At 38.4% G+C, this 23192-nt stretch overlaps 1 protein-coding gene across 1 annotated transcript; it reads left to right on the forward strand.

The window, feature by feature from the left end:
• The first annotated feature begins 13499 nt into the window (after window positions 1-13499).
• On the forward strand, window positions 13500-20826 carry LOC5571023 (pro-resilin). The gene is made up of 3 exons (XM_021852767.1): window positions 13500-13614; window positions 13765-13894; window positions 19277-20826. Exons 2-3 carry the CDS (start codon window positions 13889-13891, stop codon window positions 19763-19765), a joined length of 495 nt encoding a protein of 164 aa, XP_021708459.1. The 5' UTR covers window positions 13500-13614; window positions 13765-13888; the 3' UTR covers window positions 19766-20826.
• Window positions 20827-23192: the final 2366 nt, after the last annotated feature.

Below are 23192 nucleotides of genomic sequence, written 5' to 3' on the forward strand. Positions count from 1 at the left end.
CTATCGATTCTAATGAAATTTGGAAAGTAGTAAGCTCATACTATGTCTCAATCACATGCAAAAAATCAGGTGCATCTCATGAACAACAGCTGAGAAATTGCCGTGTGAGGAAAGAAGGTGACAGCATCTTATAGGAGACCTGACTGTAATTTGCCACTATTGCGTATAAACGAAATCTCTTTATTGGCCTTGTAATTTGAATCAAACACAAAGAATTATATTTGACCTAAGTCGACAAAGCTTGACAATGTGTTGATTATAATAATCCCTTTAGGCGTCATTGCTACGTTGGTGAAAATATAGTAACGAAAAATAATCGATCGGCTGAAATCGCACAAAAGAAGCAAGTGAACCTAAGCAACATATTAAGGAATTTCACAACCACTAAACTATTCATAATTCACATCATTAATTGCACCCTGTCAACAGGTAATTACTGCAGCAATGGTTCTGTAATGCACCGTTCAAAACGCAAACCAATTCTAATAAGACGAGTCTTCAAACTAATCGCGGCATAACGCAGAACTGGTGCACTAAATTTAATTAACGACCCGTCTCCGGCGATGTTCGCGCTACATACGTAAATTCCTTTCATTTACCGCCGATGAATCCGCTCTTCCTATCCCTGTGACCTCCGTTTTGCTCTGTACGACAGTCACCCACAACGACCGCCACCAGGGTCATCTAATCACACATGTCCGTAGTCCACAGACAGACGTTACTCGCCCTTCATTTCTCACCACCCGCGAAGCGGCTTTCGCTCTCGTTCAAAAAATGAACCTTCACCGGCGCACAGTGGCGAGACAGCATACAAAAGTCGGACAAAATCCCAAGAATTGTCCAAAAATTTATTTTTTGCCGTTTACTTTTGAATATCATGTAAATTTTCGGTCATGTGACAAAGTATTATTTTTGATCTACAGTACCGTAAATTCGGGTGACATTGATCAGTAGGGTGAAATTGACCACCATATTACTTGAATTTATTTCTTCCTAATGGAGCACAAATATTAATGTAACCTGCAGTGAATGAACGTTGTTTGTCATAACTATTGTCGAATTGTTGTGAAGTTTTTGCGTTCAAGAATGTTTCTTTCTATAAAAATAATGTGAAATTCCAAAATAATGTGCGGTGCAGTATTGACAAACAACCAAATAAGGATTTGAACATGGTATAAACCTGAAAGTTTGTGAGGAAGGATACATCCCCAAACCAAATTTCATAACCGAAGCTCGTACCGAATTTCATTATTCCTATAAATATTGTATTGTTAAGAATTTAGCAAGCATATTCGAATTCAGGGATCTCAAATTTATTATACAGAGTTGGTTTGAAAACTAACAATAATCGCATTGATAAGTGATCAATTTCACCCCGTAAAGGGAATCCCTGGATTTTTATTTTAGAGATATTTCTTAGCACTGAAATGATGAGTAGTGTGTGATCCTTTGACCGTGACGCTTGCTCCTGCGGGAGCGAGTGAAGCGGTCAAGCAGGATTAAACGTGTTTCGCGCGCAGTGCAGTGAGGGGAAGGGAAGAAAAGTGGCGTGATTCGCGAGATTATTTAGTAGAGAGTGATCCTTTGACCGTGACGCTTGCTCCTGCGGGGGCGGGTGAAGCGGTCAGAATCGATCATGTTACGTGCGTAGTGCTGTGATGAAGTGTGTAGTATTTTGCGGTAAGCGCTGTGCGACGACGGAAGAAACAGCATTACATCCTGGTAAAATCATTCTTTATTATTATTTACTTACCTATTACCATATGAATCTAAATACGTGCCAGGGTCGAAAATTTAATTTTCGATTCGGGAAGTGTAAAAATATTTCAGATATCCATTTGATATCTGGGTGTTTTTATGCGGGGCTTACTGTATATGAAAATGACCTCAGAATGTGTGTGTATTTACTGCCATTCTTGAAATGGGTCGTTGGAATTTCAGTAGAGCTATCACCTTTCATCTCCTGGGCTAAAATTGTCTGCAGATATAAAGATATCGAAGGGTATCAATAAATACATGCATACAATTTTCTTCCATAAAAGCACTGCCGGTCAGTGGGAGGTGGATTGTACACACACACACACACACACACATTTCTTAGCACTGAAATGATTTTGAGAAAAATTCGGTACATGAGTCGATGAGGTTCACCTTCGTATTTGTTTTCCTGCATTTAATTGTTTGACATTGTCAACATTATAGAAAACGGAGAGAAACCCCTGAAAATGATCAATCTCACCCGAAATTACGGTATAAACATGGGCACCAAAGCCGTTTTTCCAAGCAAAATGGTCATCTTCAGATAACTATATGTCCGCCGTTTCTCAACCGATTATTTTCTTTTTTTCTGTGACGAACTACAAAATATCTCAATTTGTATGAGCTTTTGAAAAAGTTGTGCGAAAGCTATTGATTCAAAAGGTTCTAATTAGTTGAATGTTGACAAAAAAACACCAAAAAAAATGTGTTGTAGCAAAAAAGTTATGCGTCAAATCAACTTGATATCTTCAGCACATTTGTTCAATAGGTGATAGGTAACAAATGCACCGAAGACACCAAATTGATTTTACGTATAGATTTTCTGCATAATTTTTGTCAAAATTAAATCTATCTGTAACTTTTCAATCAATAGTTTTTGCACAACTTTTTCAAAAGTTATCATAAAATGAGATAATTTGTAGTTCGTTACAGAAAAAAATGAAATGAATTGGTTGAGACATAGCTACCTGAAGTTGACTATTGTGTATAGGAAAACGACTTTTCTGCTTCAGTGTATAAAATAGGGTTCAACGAATTAAAATTGAGTTGCAATGGAATGTAGTTTCCTGGAAATTAAATGGCATATTTCTGTGAAATATTTCAGCCTACTTGCCGTATAAAATACAAGTTCTCGAAATAAATAAAAGTAAATAGAAGTCATAAAACACATGTAAATAGTAGTCATAAAACACATGTCCAAACATGTAACTACGTTATGCTCTTACCTATAAGCTAAAAATAAAATAATTTTGATTTCAAAGCTATGGAAAAATACAAAAAATTCCAATAGGTTCCCCGTCTCAAGGGGGTGGGTAATAGAGTAGGGCTGTCCAGCGTATGATCCGCGGATTGCATCCGGCCAGAGGCTCTTTTTTGCAGCCTACGATGATTTTGAAGACTCTCACATCTGGCCCGTTTACTTGACTTGGTATCTCTTGAAGATTGAATATTTTCTTCTTCTTCTTCTTCTTCTTGGCATTAACGTTCTTACTGGGACAGAGCCTGCTTCTCAGCTTAGTGTTCTTATGAACACTTCCACAGTTATTAACTGAGAGCTCTCTTTGCCAAAGTTGCCATTTTCGCATTTGTATATCGTGTGGCAGGTACGATTATACTCTATGCCCAGGGAAGTCAAGGAAATTTTCATTACGAAAAGATCCTGGACCGACCGGGAATTGAACCCAGACACCTTCAGCATGGCTTTGCTTTGTAGCCGCGGAGTCTAACCAAATAAAAATAAAGTGGTGTTTGTATGTCACGAAATGGCTTGAGAACGGGACAACCGATTTGCACAATTCTTTCACTGTTGTCTTCTTGAAGGGTTCCGACGTGTTCGTGTGACAAAAAAGTTTAGGGAAGTTTTCGGAAAATTTGGGTAAACGGGAGAGTACTAGTATGTCATTTTGTATGGGAGAATCCATGACATTTCTCAATAGCCTACTTTATGGCAAGATGAAGTTTGCCGCGACCACTAGTATGTTATAAACGTGAATCCAACTTGCGATGATCTGTACACAAATTAATTTGGGAATCCGAATCAAATAGTATTTTAGCACAGAAAATATCGCCTTCCATTGCAGCGAAAGTCCTGAGGCTCGGTATCAAACAGGCCTAACTTTCGTACCCAAAGCGAAAATTTCTTGTCTTCGTAACCACACGTCACTGACTGCAACAGTTTCTAAAAAATAACAAGTTGCTATTTGGGTTGCTAAGCGCACATGAAAAAAGCAACGATGATTACTCAGAGTTGCTCTGAAATTCACTCGAGAGTTTTCTGTCCAGCCCCTACCTTAGAACGACGAGAGCCTAGCAAGCCCTGTGCTGGTGTCCGACCAGTCCCATCAGCTATCGTCAAGACACACGCCGCATGCGAGTAGTACCGACAGCCATGAAGGTGAGGGCCTAGGGAGGTCTGATAGCTTAGTCTCCGTTCTCTTGTGCCCAACATCCGATATGGTACTACACCGTCCGCGAGCATTGGGGACGTCATCCCACTACCACGTGGTCTATCAACCTTGCCCCCACAAGGTTCCTCAGAAGTTAGATCGCAACCCGAAGACCCCGAGGAGCAGCGTGGTATCCAGTTACGCATCCTGCATTCGACGAGGCAGCGTGTCCGCCAGCCGGTGTGTAGCAGTCGGCAAGTAACAACTGTATTGACAATTCGAGTAACAATTAGAAGTTCGGCAGTCAAAACTTCGACGTCGGCATTCTAATTAAGTGCTTCGCCGACGCATAAAGAATGCCTTTGTCGGCGTAGCACTTCGGTAGAATGCCGACGCCGCCCGGATAAAAAATACAATACAAAAACAATATAACGTATTGAAACAGTACCATTCAATATATTGGAAATACAATACAGTATTTTGTGAAATGACAATACAATTACAGTACAATATATTGTTTTCAACAGTTCACTGTATGGTATATGAGATTTTTGCAATATAATGTATGGGTGGTTAAGTATCGTAACAATACAAATATAGATATTTTCTCATACAAATATTTTGAAAACACAATATGATATATTGTTCATGTATTGTCTTGATAAGCAATTCGTGTATTGTTGTACAATACAAAAACAATTCAACAAACTGTATCATGGTTGCATGTCAGCTAATGTCAAGTGACTTCTAAAAAACTACTTATTTTGACTTTTTGAATATTTTCCACCCAACATTTCTTGCTTTTTGAACTTGTTTTGTTTATTTCTTTCAGCAAAGCTACATAGAAAAAAGCAACAGTTGTTTTACGCGAAAATAGGAATTTGACCAAAATTGTAAGGTATAAAACCAATTAAAAACAATACAATGTTCTGTTACAACATATTATATTGTTTTTGAATTGTATATCCAAACATGAATAATATTGCTTCGACATTCAATTACAATACGCTGTATTGTATCCAATACGTTATATTGTACATTAATGGTTTATTCCATTCACTGAATGATACGTTTTTATCCGGGCGAACTTCGGCGAACTTTTGTTGGTGATATTTCATTTCTCTTATGAACTTCGGTCTAAAGATAATCTGAATGCACAATAAATGTTCCCTCACCTCTCACTTTCTGTCGCTAAGCATGTACCTCTATGATTTTCGAGTTAGAGCTATTTGAATAATTTAACAGTTGAAATGTATTTTGACGTTATTTTTCATACTAAGTTCATTTAAAATATATTTATCTACTCTTCGCACAAATTATTACCAAACCAGATTAAATACAAATCGGTTTTGTACGTTCAATCAAATTTGATTGCATTTCTAATTAAAATGCGTTTTGAAAAACCGTTTTAAAAAAAGTTACGTGATATGTGAATAGTCCCTTCTGAAACAATAAAAACGCCACATAACATATTCAGATGACATATTTATTCGATTAAGGCGATAAAATAAGTTTTGGTCAAACTTTTTTTTTTATCATTGTGCAATGCTACGAAGAAGAAAAGGACCTCCTCTAACTCCCAACGGTGATATTTTCTAACTTAGTCCATTAATTTGCTTCAAAACAATGAGCTACACACTCAGTTACCAACGCCTTTTAGGGCGAAATCATATGCTAGGCGAGAGATGAACTTTGAAATAGGTATTCACGTTACTTTTACTAATAAATAAAATAATCCCTTACTAGTAAATAAAGGGACCCCTTTGCATCACCAATAAAGGTCCCAGCAAAACCTAATTTTCTCACATTGTTTACAAGTTGATTGTTTGAAACGGAATTGCTACGGCTGTGAAAAAATAGATTACCACGAGCCGCACTCCCCCCACCCCCCTTGCTACGCTACTAGACACTGCATAATTCAGTGCAGGAAAGTATGCTGTTTCATGACAGTTTGGCGTTTTGAAAAACAGCCTATCACGATGAGAAATTGCAAAAAAAAATCATTAAACCCGTAGACCCGTAGACAACTAAATGGGTAGCACATAAAACACGTTTAATAGAAAACTCCAAATTCATGAGTCAATGAGGTTAACCATCGTATATAATTGTTTACCTGAATTGAATCTATTGGTATTGAAAACAATGTTAGTAACAGAAATTAATAGCAACCATGAAAAAAAATCAACTTCGCCTGAAGTTACGGTGCTTGCTCTCCCAAACACCGATTGTTCTATACCAGTGATTCACAAAGTGGGTGAATTCGCCCCCTGGGGGCGATTTTCAGGCTCACGGGGGCGATAATTTGTAAAACAGAATTTGGGGGGGGCGCATTTGAAAACAATTACTCATAATATTTTAAGGACACACAAGGTTAATCAATTCCAAACTAAACTTAATCCAAGAATATTTTTCCATGGATAGATATACACTCCCGTGCAAAAGTTTGGGTTCACCCCCTCAAAAACATACAAAAGTGTTCTGTCCATATCTCTGTGATTACACGTCCAATTGAAACTCTTTAAGCCGCATTCGAAAGGCAAAGAGTTATTCTTACTTCGTATGTATTTTTCCAAAAACATTTTTTGAATTTTGAATACTAATTTTTTACTTAAAGTTGGCTCAAACCAATCATGTACGCGCCATTATTTGCGCTCAAAAAAGCTTTAAACTATTGAAATCGGTTGAAAAATGGCAGAGATATTGACAAAAATGATATGCGTGCGGCTCAGGTGAACCCAAACTTTTGCACGATACACCATACTGAGGGGTGAACCCAAACTTTTGCACGATGACTTGACTGACTGTTTCATTGATTTTAAATACCTTTCAGATTTTTCCGCCAAAATTTCGTGGCGTCTCTTCAAAGAATATAAGTTTACGATTTTAATGACACTTTGATTTAAAATTTTGGTCGAGCCAATCCTGAGGAAATTAAATATGATTTTCCAGTGTTTTTTGAAAAATGTCACAACTTTAAGTAAAAATTTGGTATACAAAGTTCAAAGAATGTTTTTGGATAAATACATACGAAGTAAGAATAACTCTTTGCCTTTCGAATGCGACTTAGAGAGTTTCAATTGGACGTGTAATCACAGAGATATGGACAGAACACTTTTGCATGTTTTTTAGGGGGTGAATCCAAACTTATGCACGGGAGTGTATCTTCAATCAGGATCATTTTAAAATTACGATAGACTACACTTGACCATTGTCAAACAAATTCAGGTTTTTTAATATCATGTGAGTTTTAAGAATGGTTGGTATTTGAGATCGGATCGGATCGGAACGGATTTGGTAGGTTGGATGATTAATCCCAGATAACATTAAAAACACAACATATTTTGGATGTACAAAACATGTATCTGAGAATCATTAGAACTTTTTGCAAATGCCCAATATTTTATACAAGGATTTTTTCATGTGAGAACTTTGAGGTTAGAAAGCTAATATTTCTTTCATTGGCATCCAGCTTTCTTACAGAAAAAAAATCTACAGTACCCATTTTGAAGTTTCGGTTGCACTCATTCTTATTGTTTCTTATGGTACAAATCATTTTAGTAACATTTTTTCTTGGTGTTAGAAAAAATATTCTTATTATGTAATGCATTGAAATATTATGTTGGCTGCTTGGGCACGTCAGGAGTTAATCATCAATATTAACCTCCTTTTCCCGAGCAGCCTAGATAGCCGCGTAGTGTCGGTAGCGGTTGTTTCAACTGGCTAAGAATTAACACTACGGACTGCCTGTTCCGGTGGTAAAAGTCCACCTCACAGGTGACCCCTAATTTATGGTGTGATGCGTACCGTGCCTAAGAATGAATGGTTAGGGGGGTCTAAATAAAACCTAACCGCAAACGGAGCCTGTGGGGTACCAGGGCGCCCTCCACAGTATTGAGTCCTTCCTGTGCTACCCGGAGCAATGGTGCAGGTGACCTTGTGTTTCTCCGAGATAATCGGCTGCCCTTCTTCAGTCTCTATCCTGAGGCTTAATAAGGGTGGGATTATGAATATGTTGACATTTAATTTAAATTATCACCTATATGGATTCGCATTATGCGTTTTACACAGTGTATTCTGTGCTCTTTCGCCTTTGGCGACTTTAAATAGATACCGATCTGGTTTTTTCGTTGCTGGTCTTTTTCGTACTGAGATTGCAAAAAGCTTAATCCTGCCTAGTTTGGGTAGTGGCTACGGTTAGGTTAGCTCAGATCAATCTTCAGCATAAAAGAACAGCAACGATCAATCTTTGCAGACTCATGCAAAATGGTGCAGCCCAAGTGGCGCTAGTTCAAGAACCCTACTTTCGTAGAGGGAACTTCTATCTAGGTAACCTTGTGGACCCAGTTTTTGCTACTTTTAGCAAACTTGAAATGGCAAACTCGCGCTCCATGCCCCGCGCATGCGTGCTCGTTAATAAAGCAATCGTTGCTACATTCATTTCTGAGTTAACTACCAGAGATGTATGTGCTGTCACAATCGATGTTTCTGTTGGTTACCTCAACAGGAAATACGTCTATTGTTCGGTATATTTACCACATGATGAACCATCCCCAACGGATGACTTCAAACGAGTTGTCGTACACTGCGTAACAAAAGGCCTTCCGCTGATTGTGGGCAGTGATGCCAATGCTCATCACATCATCTGGGGCAGCTCAGATATCAATTTGAGAGGCTCCAGTCTGATGGAATACTTAAGTAGTACAGACCTTGGATTACTTAACATAGGCAATCGCCCAACCTTCATGGTTTCTAATAGAGAAGAAGTGTTAGACATAACGCTCTGCTCGAATAGAATCAGTCACGAGTTGACGAATTGGCATGTATCAGATGAGGAATCATTATCTGATCATCGCTACATCTTCTTTGAACATTCAAATGTAACTGCGCAGACTTTGCGTTTTAGGAATCCCCGGTCAACAAACTGGGAACTCTACATTGAATTGGTTGCGACCAAATTTCATGGATATTCTCCGTCCATTGAAAATCCAAGTGATCTGGATGATGCCGTTGATACTACAACATCCTACATTATGGAAGCTTTTGAAGAAGCATGTCCTCTGCGGTCTGTAAAGACTACAAGAGGGACCCCATGGTGGAATTCCGATCTGACTAGACTCAGGAAACAATGTAGAAGGAGTTGGAACAGACGCCGTTCAGCTGGATCAGAGTCGTTCAAGTCAGCTCGCAAGGCTTACAAGAAGGCTCTTCGTTCTGCTGAACGATCCGGCTGGAAAAACCTTTGTACAAATGTTTCCAGTTTGAGTGAAGTCAGTCGGTTGAACAAAATTCTTGCAAAATCTAAGGATTTCCAAGTGAACAAAATTCGCTTACCTAATGGTGACTTTACTTCTTCCGATGAAGAAGTTTTAGAATGTTTATTCAATACACACTTCCCCGGATGTGTGGACATAGCATCTACGGATGAACCAAATGTCTTTTCATGTAGTTACGAGTCTCTGGCCTCGGCTCGCAGTATCGTAACTACTGAATCGATTCAATGGGCACTTAATAGTTTTGCTCCTTTTAAATCTCCAGGAGCGGATGGGATTTATCCTGTTCTGCTCCAAAAGGGATTTGAGTTTATCAAACATGTTTTGAAAAAGCTACTTGTAAGCAGTTTTGCTACCGGGTACATTCCCAAATCCTGGCGTGATATTACTGTAAAGTTTATCCCAAAAGGAGGACGTGCGTCGTATGAGGAAGCGAAGAGTTTTAGACCAATCAGTCTGACCTCTTTTCTTCTGAAATGTCTGGAACGCATTATCGATCATCACATCCGTGATGTTTATTTGGCAAACATGCCTCTTCATGTGAATCAACATGCTTACCAATCTGGAAAGTCCACTGTGACTCTTTTACACAAAGTTGTATACGATATCGAGAAAGCATTCGCTCAGAAGCAATCCTGCTTGGGTGTTTTCTTGGATATTGAGGGTGCCTTTGATAACGTGTCTTTCGATGCCATATTGGAAGCCGCACGAAACCATGGGCTACCTACAATGATTACCAATTGGATTCATCAAATGCTCAAAAACCGACATCTCTTCTCGACATTGCGTCAAGCAGCGATTCGAAAATTGAGTGTTTGCGGATGCCCCCAAGGGGGAGTCTTATCACCACTTTTGTGGAATCTCGTAGCAGATACGCTATTGAGGCAACTCAATAATTGCGGTTTTCCAACCTATGGATTTGCCGACGACTATCTAGCTCTGATAGTTGGTATGTGCATAAGCACCCTATTCGACCTGATGCAAAGTGCTCTTCAGGTAGTCGAGAGTTGGTGTCGCCAATATGGCCTTTCGGTTAACCCGAATAAAACATCTATTGTTCTTTTTACGGAAAGACGAAACCGCGATGGAATTCGACCTTTACGTCTTTTTGGCACTGAGATTAATGTGACTGATCAAGTAAAGTATGTTGGAGTCATTCTAGATTCCAAACTTTCATGGACACCTCACATTGATTTCAGAGTCAAAAAAAGCTTGCATGGCCTTCGGTCAATGCCGGCGAACCTTTGGTAAAACTTGGGGCCTCAAACCCAAATATATCAAATGGATTTACACAACAGTTGTTCGACCAATATTGGCATATGGATGTCTTGTGTGGTGGCAAAAGGGCGAAGTGAGAACAATCCAATCAAAATTGGGCCATCTCCAAAGGATGTGCTTGATGGCGATGTCTGGTGCGTTCTCTACAACTCCCACAGCAGCGCTCGAGGCCCTTTTCGACGTTGCGCCACTACACATATATCTTAAACAAGAAGCACTTTCTTGCTCTTACCGTTTATGGGTACTGGATCTACTGGAGAAAAATCCAGTGAATCGTAGATCTACACACACTTCGTTGTTTCCACTTTTGGTGAATTGTCCTTGCTCCAAGTGATCTCACAATTGCTTGTAACTTTCCTTACAGGACATTTACCACACAATTCCCTTCACGGGAAGAGTGGACGTCTGGCTATTTGGAAAGAAGTATATCAAGCAATATAGTATGTTACACTGATGGCTCCCTTCTTGAAGGTAGAGCTGATGCAGGAGTATATTCTCGTGAGCTAAGGCTGAATCAGTTTTACTCACTTGGTAGAAACTGCACCGTTTTTCAGGCGGAAATATTTGCTCTTATGTGTGGAGTGCAATCAGCACTCCAACAGCGCGTAATGGGTAAAGTCATATACTTCTGTTCAGATAGTCAGGCTGCTATAAAAGCTCTCGCTTCGGCCAACTCAAAGTCGAAGCTTGTTATCGCATGTCGAACTCAAATTGAGGAACTGAATTCAGTCAACTCTGTAAACCTTGTATGGGTACCTGGCCATTCTTCCATCGCTGGAAATGAATTGGCTGATGAGCTAGCTCGCGATGGAGCATCGCATGACTTCATTGGCCCTGAGCCGGCTATTCCAATTTCGAAGTGCTGGGTGAAGCTTCAGATAAACTCTTGGGCGGCAACTCAGCACAAGCAATATTGGAATAGTTTGGAGTCGTGTCGTCAAACAAAATTGTATATTACTGAGCCATCTCCAAAGGTGGCGAAGTATTTAACAAATCTGTCAAAGCAGAATTGCAGTCTCTTGGTCAGAGCGTTGACAGGCCACTGCCGACTCAACTATCACATGGCAAATATTCAGCGTGCTGACTCATTTGTGTGTGATAGTTGTGACTCCGATTATGGAACTTCGTATCACCTGATATGTAACTGTCCAGTTTTTGCGCAAATGCGATTCCAATTACTTGGTAAACACTTATTAAGTGAAACTGAATTCAGAAGCCTGAATCTTCAGGACATTCTGTTATTCTTAACCCGCTGTGGTAATGAGCTATAGGCTCTCTTTACGCTCATGCGTTTTGCAGTGCCCTTTTTAGGGCGCTGTTCGAACCCATTGTGGTATGGAGCTACATGCTCTCATTTCGCTTATGCGATCTTCCCTCTTCAAGGGACCCCACTCCTATTTCCTCCCATCTTTCCCTTCCCTTTCCTCTCCCATCGGGTAGATGATGAAATAGGCTCAAATATGGCGATGGCACAAATCTCCCAACTGGTGGGGAACGTGCCTTTGGAGCCGGCCTTCTGATACCTGATACCTGATGGTACAAATCATTTTAGTAACATTTTTTCTTGGTGTTAGAAAAAATATTCTTATTATGTAATGCATTGAAATATTAGTTGGAAAATATTCTCGATTTTCAGTGTATTTGGATTAAATAAAAAAAAACCGTTCCCAGAAACTTCAAACATTTGTTATTCAAAATTTCTGTAAATTATTTTAGAATATATTTTTAAAATGTACATTATAGTTATTGTATCAAGATTCTGTGGATATGCGAGTTGGAGACATTTTTTGACGTTCATCACTAAATAAAATAAAAATTTGATATCACATATCAGGGGGGCGATTCCAGATAAATGTTGGCCACAAAGGGCGAAAGTTGAAAAAGGTTGTGAAGCACTGTTCTACACGTTAAGCAAAGCATAGGTATCCAAAAACAATCACAATATTAATAGATTTTTCAACCCTTACTGAACTTTAGCAATGAGCAGTTGAACTAATTTATCTAAACAATGATGACAAAAATTGGAGAAATTAACGACGACCTAATTTTCATTTGATTGAATTGAAAATTTGATTTATTCTTAGTGAAAGTATTTGGAACACAAAAATATGATACCAATTCTTGGGGTTTTGTCTTGGGTTTTGTCCTGCTTTCCGCCACTGTGCTGGCTCAACCACGAGCGTTACCGATTCCATCGCTCTCACGCTCTCTCGGTAAATCACGCAGCGCATAACTCCGACGACTATGATGATGCCGCGAGAGAGGATCTTCCTCGCAGCATCATCATCGTCTCCGTCATATCCATCATAACCGATCGCGGGCGGAGGCAAAAAACCGTCTGGCCAAAATATGAACCAATTTTCCGCTCGCGTTCGGCTCGTTTCACTTTCGGACCCCAGCGGGCTGGCTGGCTGGCGCATCGGCTAGACTCTCCTCTCGCGCTAAAATTCACTCTCACTTTCGATGAATGAACGGTGATCGTCTTCGCTCGGCTCACGTGCGCGCCTGCCGAAGAAGAAGCCCTCAGCACGATCGAGCCTCCCAAGCCACCCACCCACCACCCACTTCGGGGGGTCTCCGATGGGAGCTGGAGAGCTTCTTCAGGTGCTTCTACCGAAGACGATCGATGCGGCGATGCTGCGTCTGAATGTGTATGCCGAGAGCATGCGGAGATCTGTTTTTTTTCGGGGGGCACCATTCTCCTAGCGCTCGGAAAGTCTAGGGGGCCTCCTCTAGGTTCCTACTAGCTTCGGACCCTAAGCTGCTGCGAAGGCGCGTGAAGGCAGATTCCCCCGCGTGGTTCGAAGTGATGTTTGTATAAATACGGCCGACCTGATTGTATCGAATCATACACAAATCAACCATCCTTTAGAGTACAAACAACCAGCTTCCTTCCAAGCCTAGAGCTGTTTTCTTCTCAAGTGAGTGTGACCGTTGTGTTGATCGAAAATTGGACTATTGGAAGATCCTTTTCTGTGGAAAAATGGTGTCTTTCTGTGAAGAGCTGTGTGCCTTGCAGAACCAGAGCTAACGAAGGATTTTCTGTGTGTGTTCTTGGTGTTTCGTTGCAGATCAAACCCAGTTATCATCGTCCGTCGAAGTGTAGGAGTTTTCCTCATCCCGTCAACAACACCGACCAATCAGTGTGATCCTTTTCCAGTGTTCTACCGAGTGAACCGTAATCCAAAAGCAATCATGAAGGTAATGAAGAGGGATTATCTGTGAAAAAAGTGTGTGATTTGAGAGACTGATACCATTGGTTTGGAAAATGTGCAAGTTTGGAAATGAAAATGATTGATTTCATTAGAAATCAAGGAATCGAACTGTGAGCGCTTGTTCTGGAAACTTTACAGTACACTGAGTGAAAAGTGAATGTGAAATTCCGACGGAAATTTGGGCACAAATAGTGGCTTTTGTTAGGCAGAGTTTTGATTGAAAATTTAAATATCCTGAATAATGTTAAAAGAAGTCTAACCTACAAGAACGGATTCAAGTCCATTATTCAAATAGAACCTCATTTGAATACTCTTCAATTTCAATAGCTTTTGCAAGTAGAATTCGCATAATAACAAGTTTTGAAAAAACAATATGATTGCTCAAAGACTTCGTATCTAACTAAATAACACTCAAATGTTTCATTCGCCAATTCCAATGATTTTCAATCTTTTTTGGAATAATGTTTCCTGTGACTAAGTTGTTCCGATTACACTTTAGCTAGTGAACAACAATGTTTTTGAAAAAAAAACACTGAGCTTTATATCAACGTTTAAAATGAAAATTCCACAGGTTTGTTGGAACATTACTCATTTATTCTAAAGCTTTGCACCAAAAATTGCAAGAGAGCGAAGTATATAAAAATCGATTTGCATCTAACTTTTGCTACTTAATTTCAACTAATTTTCGAACACATTCGAAATACCATTGAATATTAAGTAGATGTTTTGAAAGGCTTAAGCTTTGCTCGAATTCCTTGTTTATAATTTTCCAATTTCTTGAAGCCATTTTGTCAAAATATAAACTTAAAATATTTTTTTAAACTTCATTTATTTTTTCAACATTTTTTGATTTCCTAATCATACAAAAAAATTTTATTGATCACAAATTTAAAATTTTTTGTTTAGAAATTTTCTTTTTTTTCATGTTTTTCGTATATATCAATTTTTAAAATAAAATTTTTTGGTTTTGATCTAAATTTCATTTTTTTGATTTCTCAATCAAAAAAGATTTGGTAATTGGACCCTAAAATTTTCAATAAATTCTAGTTTCTATTTAATAATACGAAAGAGCAGGTTCTTGCAACTACCTTAAAAATTTTTCCTGCTCAAATAACGGATATAACATATTTAAACTTCAATTTCAAAAATTGTCCCAAATATGAACCTTGATACTTTTTTTAACATATGCAAAAATATTTTTGTTTCAAAATTATTTAAAAATTGTTGCAAAATCCTTCCCAAAGGTTTAACTAATGAGAAAAACCAGTTTCATTTTCCGTTAAAAAATCATGTTTTTGAGTAGTTTTTGTTGAATAACTAAGTCAAGACCATTTATTAGAAAAAAAAATGTTTTTTGAACAGTTTGAAAACAACTAAATTTGCTTCAAAAAATGTAAAAAGGTTAGGAATCGCTTGAGTATTTATGAAGTTATGGTCAAACAAAAACGAGGTTTTATGTAAAATGAGGAAAAGTTTGGATAAAACTATTTTTAACTAAAACAATTTTTGATTTTAGATAAATTCAATGTTCTACAAAGTTTCCATAATTTGAAAAATAATGGTGCTAAAAGTTTCAAAATCGGTCGAAAAATAACAAAGTTATGTATACTTCACTGAAGGTCATTTTTTAAAACTAGAAAACTCACCTTCAAGACGCTTGCGCCAACTCTAAATGTTAATATTTTTGGCTCAGATTTTGAGGTTTCTCTTTAATTGTAATTTGAATTCAGTAGAGCACACGAATGTTTGGTTTTTAGAACTTTTGAAAAATAAGCCGCACCCTATTGTCCATGTTTGACGTTCACTTTGTTGACAAAAATGCCACAGGGGTTTTAGTTTTAACACTGGGATTGTTCCTATCTGACATTTCGGAAAGCAAAATATACCCGAAATTTAAGTTTAAACCGAGGGGTGTGACAAAATCTCAAAAACTGTAAAAAATGTTTTTGGATTTAAACCAAAGAAGATCATTTAAAACATGATTAAACATGTGTTTCTGGCCTAAACTTGAGCGTTTGGTACTATAATAGGAACAGAGCTTTAGAACCCTATTGATTGGAAATTTAAAACTTTTGGCTTCCCATTTTCTTGTTTTTAATTTTTCATGTTTTCTAGAGCTTTTTCATCAAAATAAAATTTTAAAAATATAAATGAAATTGAAAATGCTTTTTTTGGGTTTTGTTTCCCAAACAAAAAGTTTTCCGTGTAATTCTCGAATAACAGTAAAAGCATTTGCCATCTGAGTCTGCTTACGTGATAGCTCTGTTGTAAAACAAAATGTACGTTTTCTATTACGCATTGAATATGTGAGTGGATTTGACGATTGTAAAATAATTCAGAAATTCAAACATTATTTTTGAAAATTCAAGATTGTTTAACAAATCGTCAGAAAATTTTCTTTCTGTGCTTAACAGATTTCGTACCAAGCTACAAAAATTAGAAAAAAATCCTTCGTTTAACATGGCTAAAGTTCAAATTTCGTTTGAGCTAATTTTCGCGATCTAGTGAAGATTATTGAAATTTGCTTGTAAAAAGTCTTGATTTTAAGATATTGACTATAGAAACTGCAATATTTGACACAAATATTTTTGCAAACGCAATGTTTCACTTGAAGAAAAGTAGTATATTTGCTACCCTTTGTAAGCCAAAAAATGGTTCGTGTATGATCGTATTCAATTTTTTCTGTTGGGCAGCGGAAAAGGTGATCGAGACGCTTTGTATGACTCAACATCAACTCCTTTTAGTCTCCAGCCCTCAGGCAATAAATTTTGTGTTAACTTACCGGAAATATCTCGAAACCCTGTGGGCTTCGTGGCCGTGTGGTTAGTGTCGTCAGGTATTTAATCTCATCGTGTCATGGGGTGCGGGTTCGATTCCCGCTTCAGCCATTGAAACTTTTCGTCAGGAATGTTTCATGGCTGTGCCACTGGAGCATGCTTGTCCGTTGTCTAGTGTGAAGTTACAGTCTGTGCAGCTAAATGGCTGAAGACGGTGTCCGTGTCTTTTTGAAACATAAAGAAGGCGAAAAGGATCAAGTTCCTCATTTTCTGTTTCAACTGGAAATGTATTTCTGTATGTATTTGTTTGTACATTTTCGAAGAAAAGTCATTTCCACTCAAGTTAACTGGCCATGAGATTTAAAAAACACCGTTTAGGTTAGAAATGTTCAATCCCTATATTACATGTTGCCCTATATTACATTTTCTTTGACTGTTTCAGTCTGCTTGCAGCAAGAATGAAACAATATTTGTTGTTTGTAACTAACTTTTATACAATAGGGTCCTAAAGCTCTGTCCCAATTTTAGTGCCAAACGCTTAAGTTTAGGCCAAAAACACATGTTTACTCAATTTTGGGTGTATTCTGTTTTCCGTGTGCCTTCTGAAATGTCAGATAGCTACAACCCCAGTGTTAAAACATAAACCCCTGTGGTGTTTTTGTCGACTAAGCGAACGTCAAACATGATCAGAAGTGTCAAGGTTCATTTATGGATCCAATTTTTAAATTAAAGTTAAAATATGATATAGCCGTTATTTGAGCGGGAAAAATTGCTTAAGTAGTTGCAGTAATATGCTTTTTCGTGTTATTAAATAAAAACAAGATTTCATAAAACATTTTAGGACCCTATTGAGATAAAATTTCTTTGTAATCCACTTGGGAAGCTTCATATGACTCAACTTCAGGCAAGAAATTGTGTGTAAAGGTACTAATAATATTTCGTAATGTAAAAAGGAATAAGACGATCAAGTTCCTCACTTTCTGTTCAACTGGAAATTACCATTTACCGCCTATTTCGGCTGATATCTGATCTTGAGCTCTTCACTTGTACTTCAAAAATCGCGACAATAACAAATTAATTGAATTCGCAAATAAATTTACCGTCTTTATCACCTCCGAATTTAAATTTAGCTTAAATGGCTCCGCTTTTCATCTTAATTGGTCAAGCCGACTTCAATCAAGCTCATCATCGCCTTACGAATCCCAAAGCACACCGCATTGTATCCAAATAATCGCTTAACCCCGTCTCGAATTATCCCGCCAACAACATCGTCATCTGCAACCACTTTTCTTCGCATTGACAGAGCCAAATAGCCATGGCTCTTCTTGAGCGATCACCCCTCGTTGCCCTCGATGGCGCCCCACCTGTCAAATTTGATTTGATCTCCTCTGCCAAAAACCGAGGGGTCCATCACTGATCCCCGAAAATAAGCTCGAATCATTCGAACACCTGCACTCGCTTCTGCGGCTTCTGCATCAAGTGAACGTGCATCTACTTTGATCGCCGAGCACCAGCAAAAAATCGCAAATGGCTTTTATATTCGCACTTATCCCCCTCATTATTGGGGACCGGCATCAACAATTACCATATAGCCCCCCGACGGACGGACCGGGGGTAATGAATGACAACAGCACCAACAGCGCCACCATCAACAATAACAATCACTCGCATTCGGACGCAAAAGAAGGCAGTCCCACTATGGGCAGTTACATAGGGGGTGACGGCCGAAATTTTTGGTTTTGTTTACAAAAAACATTGTTTTCGAGACAAAACTTTCGAATAAAAATAATCAGTTTTGTTGCTAATTATGCAAATAAGGCACTTTTGCAAAGGCAGTTTCAAACTTTGCATGAAGATCTGTATAAAATATTACGATAATGCAGTATATTTGAAAACTACAAAAAATCTTACCTTAATATTCCAGGAATACTTTGTTGGAATTACAAGTATTCCAAATTGACGATGAACAAGAAAAGGCTGTCAGAACAAGTCATTATTTAGATTTTTACCCACCTGATCGCCCATAGTGAGTCAGCGGCACGCGGGCGATGCGCAGTCCAGTAATTACCGTGAAGCGTTGATTTCACGCTGGCGTTTGTCCTAGCAACCGCACCACCAATGGCCAAGGCGCCAACCGGTGCGAATTGGATGGCTTGCTTTGATGAGTCATTATAGATCTCTAAAGGAAAGCTTTTGATGTTCCTTTTCTGCTTGCTTAGTTGTTTTCTTACGAGATCGCGCTCACGTTCTACGCCTTCTGTGATATTCGTTCTCTTCGATCAGGGTTCAAGTTGTTCTGAAGCGTTTGAAATAGCGTGTCCTAATGATAGAAGCGTTGATCGGCAATGGATTAAACCATGCCTTGCAGCTTTGTCCAAGCTGTAAGCCAATAAAAAAACCTTCAGCTGTTTGAGCAATGACGTAAAACAACCAGTTCTTCGCATTTGAGAATTCTTGGTTCATCTTCAGTAATCTTTCACGTTCTGAAGCGTTTGCACAACTTCTACCTGTGCTTCCTCAATAAATCTCATTCCGAACCATCTAGACAAAAGTGCATTCTGATATCAAAATCTTCGTCTGCCCCCAAAAAGGTATTCGCCGCCGTCGCCGTCATCTCGCTGGCCGCTCTGGTCGTCGCCGAGCCCCCATCCCCCTACAGCAACTACCAGCAGGGAGGATCCAATGGGAATAACGGTTACAACTATAACGCAAACTCAAACGGCTACAACTATCCATCTGCCCCATCAACCCAATACGGAGCCCCGACTGGTGCCGGAACCGGTGGTGCCGCCGGATACAACTATGCCGACGCCAACGCTAACGCCGAACCCGCCAAGTACAGCTTCGAGTACCATGTTCAGGACTTCCAGTCTGGCAACGATTTCGGACACATGGAATCTCGCGATGGAGACCGCACCACCGGCCGCTACTTCGTCCTGCTTCCCGATGGCCGCAAGCAAGTTGTGAACTACGAAGCCGACCAGAACGGATACCGCCCAACCATCTCCTACGAAGACACCGGAGCCGGAGCCGGAGGTTACCCAAACAGCCAGCAACAGGGAGGTTTCCAGGGATACTAAGGTAACACGCGAACCAATCGTCATGACAACCCCAACCAACTCAAGTTATTAGGAACGAATTTAAACTCTAGTTAATTATTTGTTTAGTGAATTATTCTCACCCTCTTCCTTCCTTCCTACTACCCCAATCCTACCAACCGAACGGTCGGTAGTCGGCCAGTACTTCCAAATACTTCCCAAAGCTATCGATCTTCATCAGCTCCATCTATGAGCAAGTACCAAAACTTCATCACAAAAACAAAAAAAAACAAATCTAGACCACTGGCATCGAACACTGGAAAAACGATTTCAAAATGCGATCACAAACGTATTAGAACACGATACAAATTTTTATTTGCTTTTACATGAGCTTAGTCCTAAGCGAACTGCTTCTATAAGGAATCACCTGCGGAAGCTCGATTCGAGCTTCCCCGGTGCAAAGAATCGAAAAACCCGTCAATCCAATGATTGACAACCAAAAAAAAAACATTGTAAACAAAACCTAGATTAGGGAAAAGCAAGCAACTAAAAAAATGTGTGAGGAAAACGATGATGAACTGCCATACAAAACAAGAACACCAGCAAAACAAAAACATTAAATGAAAAAGAGCGAGGGTCATCGTGATCGCCCACAACAACAACAACAACATCCACCAAGGCTTCCACGATGACCCGCGCCGTGCGAAACCAACATCAGCACCAAGAAGAAAACCTCTGTAAATAAGTAAGCGTTATTTGTACATTTTATTATTTTTTGTTTTAATTTTCTTTCTTTTTGTAAACTGTAACGTTGTCACAATGCAAACAAGAAGCGAAGAAAAATAAAAATAAAACGAAGGCAACACGATCGGCACTCCCAGCTACCTTGGAAATACGGATACCATGGCAAAAAGTTTGATTGGAACGGTCTGCTGAGTGATAAAGGTATCGCACATTGGGAAGGCGGGGCTTAAACGGAGCTCCGCCTTTCTTTGGGACGATGTCCTAATCGCATTGACAGCGACCGTTCGATCACTCTAAGTGATGGTACCAGTGAGGTAGCTCGGGAGTGGTTGATTATTTGCCTACGAATCAATGAAAAATATTTTCTTTCATTATATTTTAGATACATATCACAAATCCGTTCAATTCAGAAACATTGTATGAATAATCAGTAGACTATCAGTTTAGGGTCAATCTTTTGATATTGCTTTCCAATGGTCTCTCTCGGTTGATTGTACATCTCAGAATCTTCTGATTAAAATTTCACACATTTCTCCATTTGATTTAGCAAGAATTTTCGGATAATGCATCATTTGAATATTGAAAATATGTCATCCAAAAACATCCAATACTCGCTCTAAATCATTAGTCCTGATCCTATCTGAATACGTGGGACAATTTAATGTTTTTATAACAGTGGATGAAATATATAGACAGATCTCTGAAAAAATCCAAGAAATACTTTTTCAATTACACCTGAATTTTTAGTAAAAACAAGATTGCGAATACACGAACAGTACAAATAAAATGTTCACAGTTGAGTTTGAAAACATCGTGACTAGGGCAGTTCAAAATTTAAAAATGTTTGAGTATCTAATCTTCTATATGTTCCTTACTGTATGTTAGTACTGTAATGTAAATACAAACTTATTATCCCATAGTAAAAACTCATTCTTCTAGAAAGCAGAAAATTTCACAAAACAATATTTTGTATGGTAAGGATGGTAAGGAACATATGGAAGGTTAGATTCTCAAACATTTTTAAATTTTGAACCGCCTTAATCACCATGTTTTCAAACTCAACTGTGAACATTTTATTTGTACTGTTCGTGTATACGCAATCTTATTTTTACTAAAAAGTTGGCCGGTACTGGCATCGTTGTTTTCAAGTTTAGCTGGAGATAAAAAGAGAGATAGGTCGTGAAATGATACGAAGAAAAACGTAATTCTAGCCGCCTGTACTGCCATTCTACGCATATTTGGTCGGCGTTAAGTCAGAGTGGACCAAGTACAAAACAAAGAAAAATTAGATTATTCTTTCATTAGATGCGAAAACACCTTACGTCCTTTCACTTTTAGTTGAATGCTGTAAACTGTGGTTGATATGTAACAATTTTCCTTTGGATGATCAATAAGAATCAACAAAAGTATCCAGTCAGAGTGGACCAAGTGCTTATTACCATAACAGCGAAAATGATCAACGCGCTGAGGAATGCGAGGAAATGAAAGACATTTCAAGTGATTTGTTAAATTTTGATTCTGATTCAACATCGAATGATTCTGCTTTTCATCTATCAATAGAAATTCATAAATGTTACTTAATTGTATGCACTTGATTTTTAATTTTAACCATTTACCATATCTAGAAGGGTGGTCAGAAATTGCTACAATTTTTTTGAGTCGATTTCCGAGTCCGATAGAAATTTATGGTAGTTCAATGGTGTCTGTACGAAATGTCCTATCCGCTTATTATACCAGTATATTTTGGACGGTACAAAATATTTTTACTTGGTCCATTCTGACTGAACGAACATTTGAATATTTCTGGTCTTCAATGCTCTGACCCTTGATTTTTAATGTTTTTTGAAAGTTAACCCATTAACGCCCGAATTATTTCACATTTGTAGTAATCACCTGATTCTTTCTGGAGTATCGCAATATGATAAGAGAATGCTAAAACCGTCATTTGAATGGAAATCTACGGTCATATTTTGTTACAGTACACAGTGGGTCATATGTACGCAAAATATTGAAAAAATAAAATTCTTTGATTATTTTCGCAAATGTTTGAAGGTGGTATGGTGCATTCAAAAGTGACAAGATATTATGACAAACATAATGTAAACGGTAATAACATGTTACCATAAATATAAATAACAAAAAGAGGTTTGTTTGAAAACTACACCACAAAATGATGCTGAATGTGACATGTGTACAAAGCACACACAAGAACATACACGTACATGCACAACACATACTCGTTTGCACATACAAATAAACATACATTCATACACATATAATCGCAGTATTCGCATTCTCCACCTTTATTTTACGCCAGCCTCGTTAGTATCAAATGGTTACGGGGTACATACTTATAAAACATTCCACGAACATAACAATTTTTGTCATAATAAAAACCACTAAGGATTTAGTAGAATTCCCAAGATATTGACATATTGTTTCTACAAGATTCTTGAATGTATCCCACAGGATTCCCTCAGTATTCTCAAAGAATATCACAGAATCCTAATTATATTTTTTCCAGGATGCTCATGAAAAAAAATACACACGGAATTCCCATAAGGTTAACAATTCCCGCAGTATTTCTACACAATTCCCAAATAATTCTTACAGGTTTCACACAAAGTTCACAGAGAATTCTCACATGTGTCTTTCTAATAAGACCAATCCAAATTCCCCAACTATTTCTACGAGATTCTCTCAGGTATACTAACAGTTTGCTATA

The sequence above is a fragment of the Aedes aegypti genome, chromosome 3 (assembly GCF_002204515.2).
Source record: "Aedes aegypti strain LVP_AGWG chromosome 3, AaegL5.0 Primary Assembly, whole genome shotgun sequence".
Classification (NCBI taxonomy): Eukaryota; Metazoa; Arthropoda; class Insecta; order Diptera; family Culicidae; genus Aedes; species Aedes aegypti.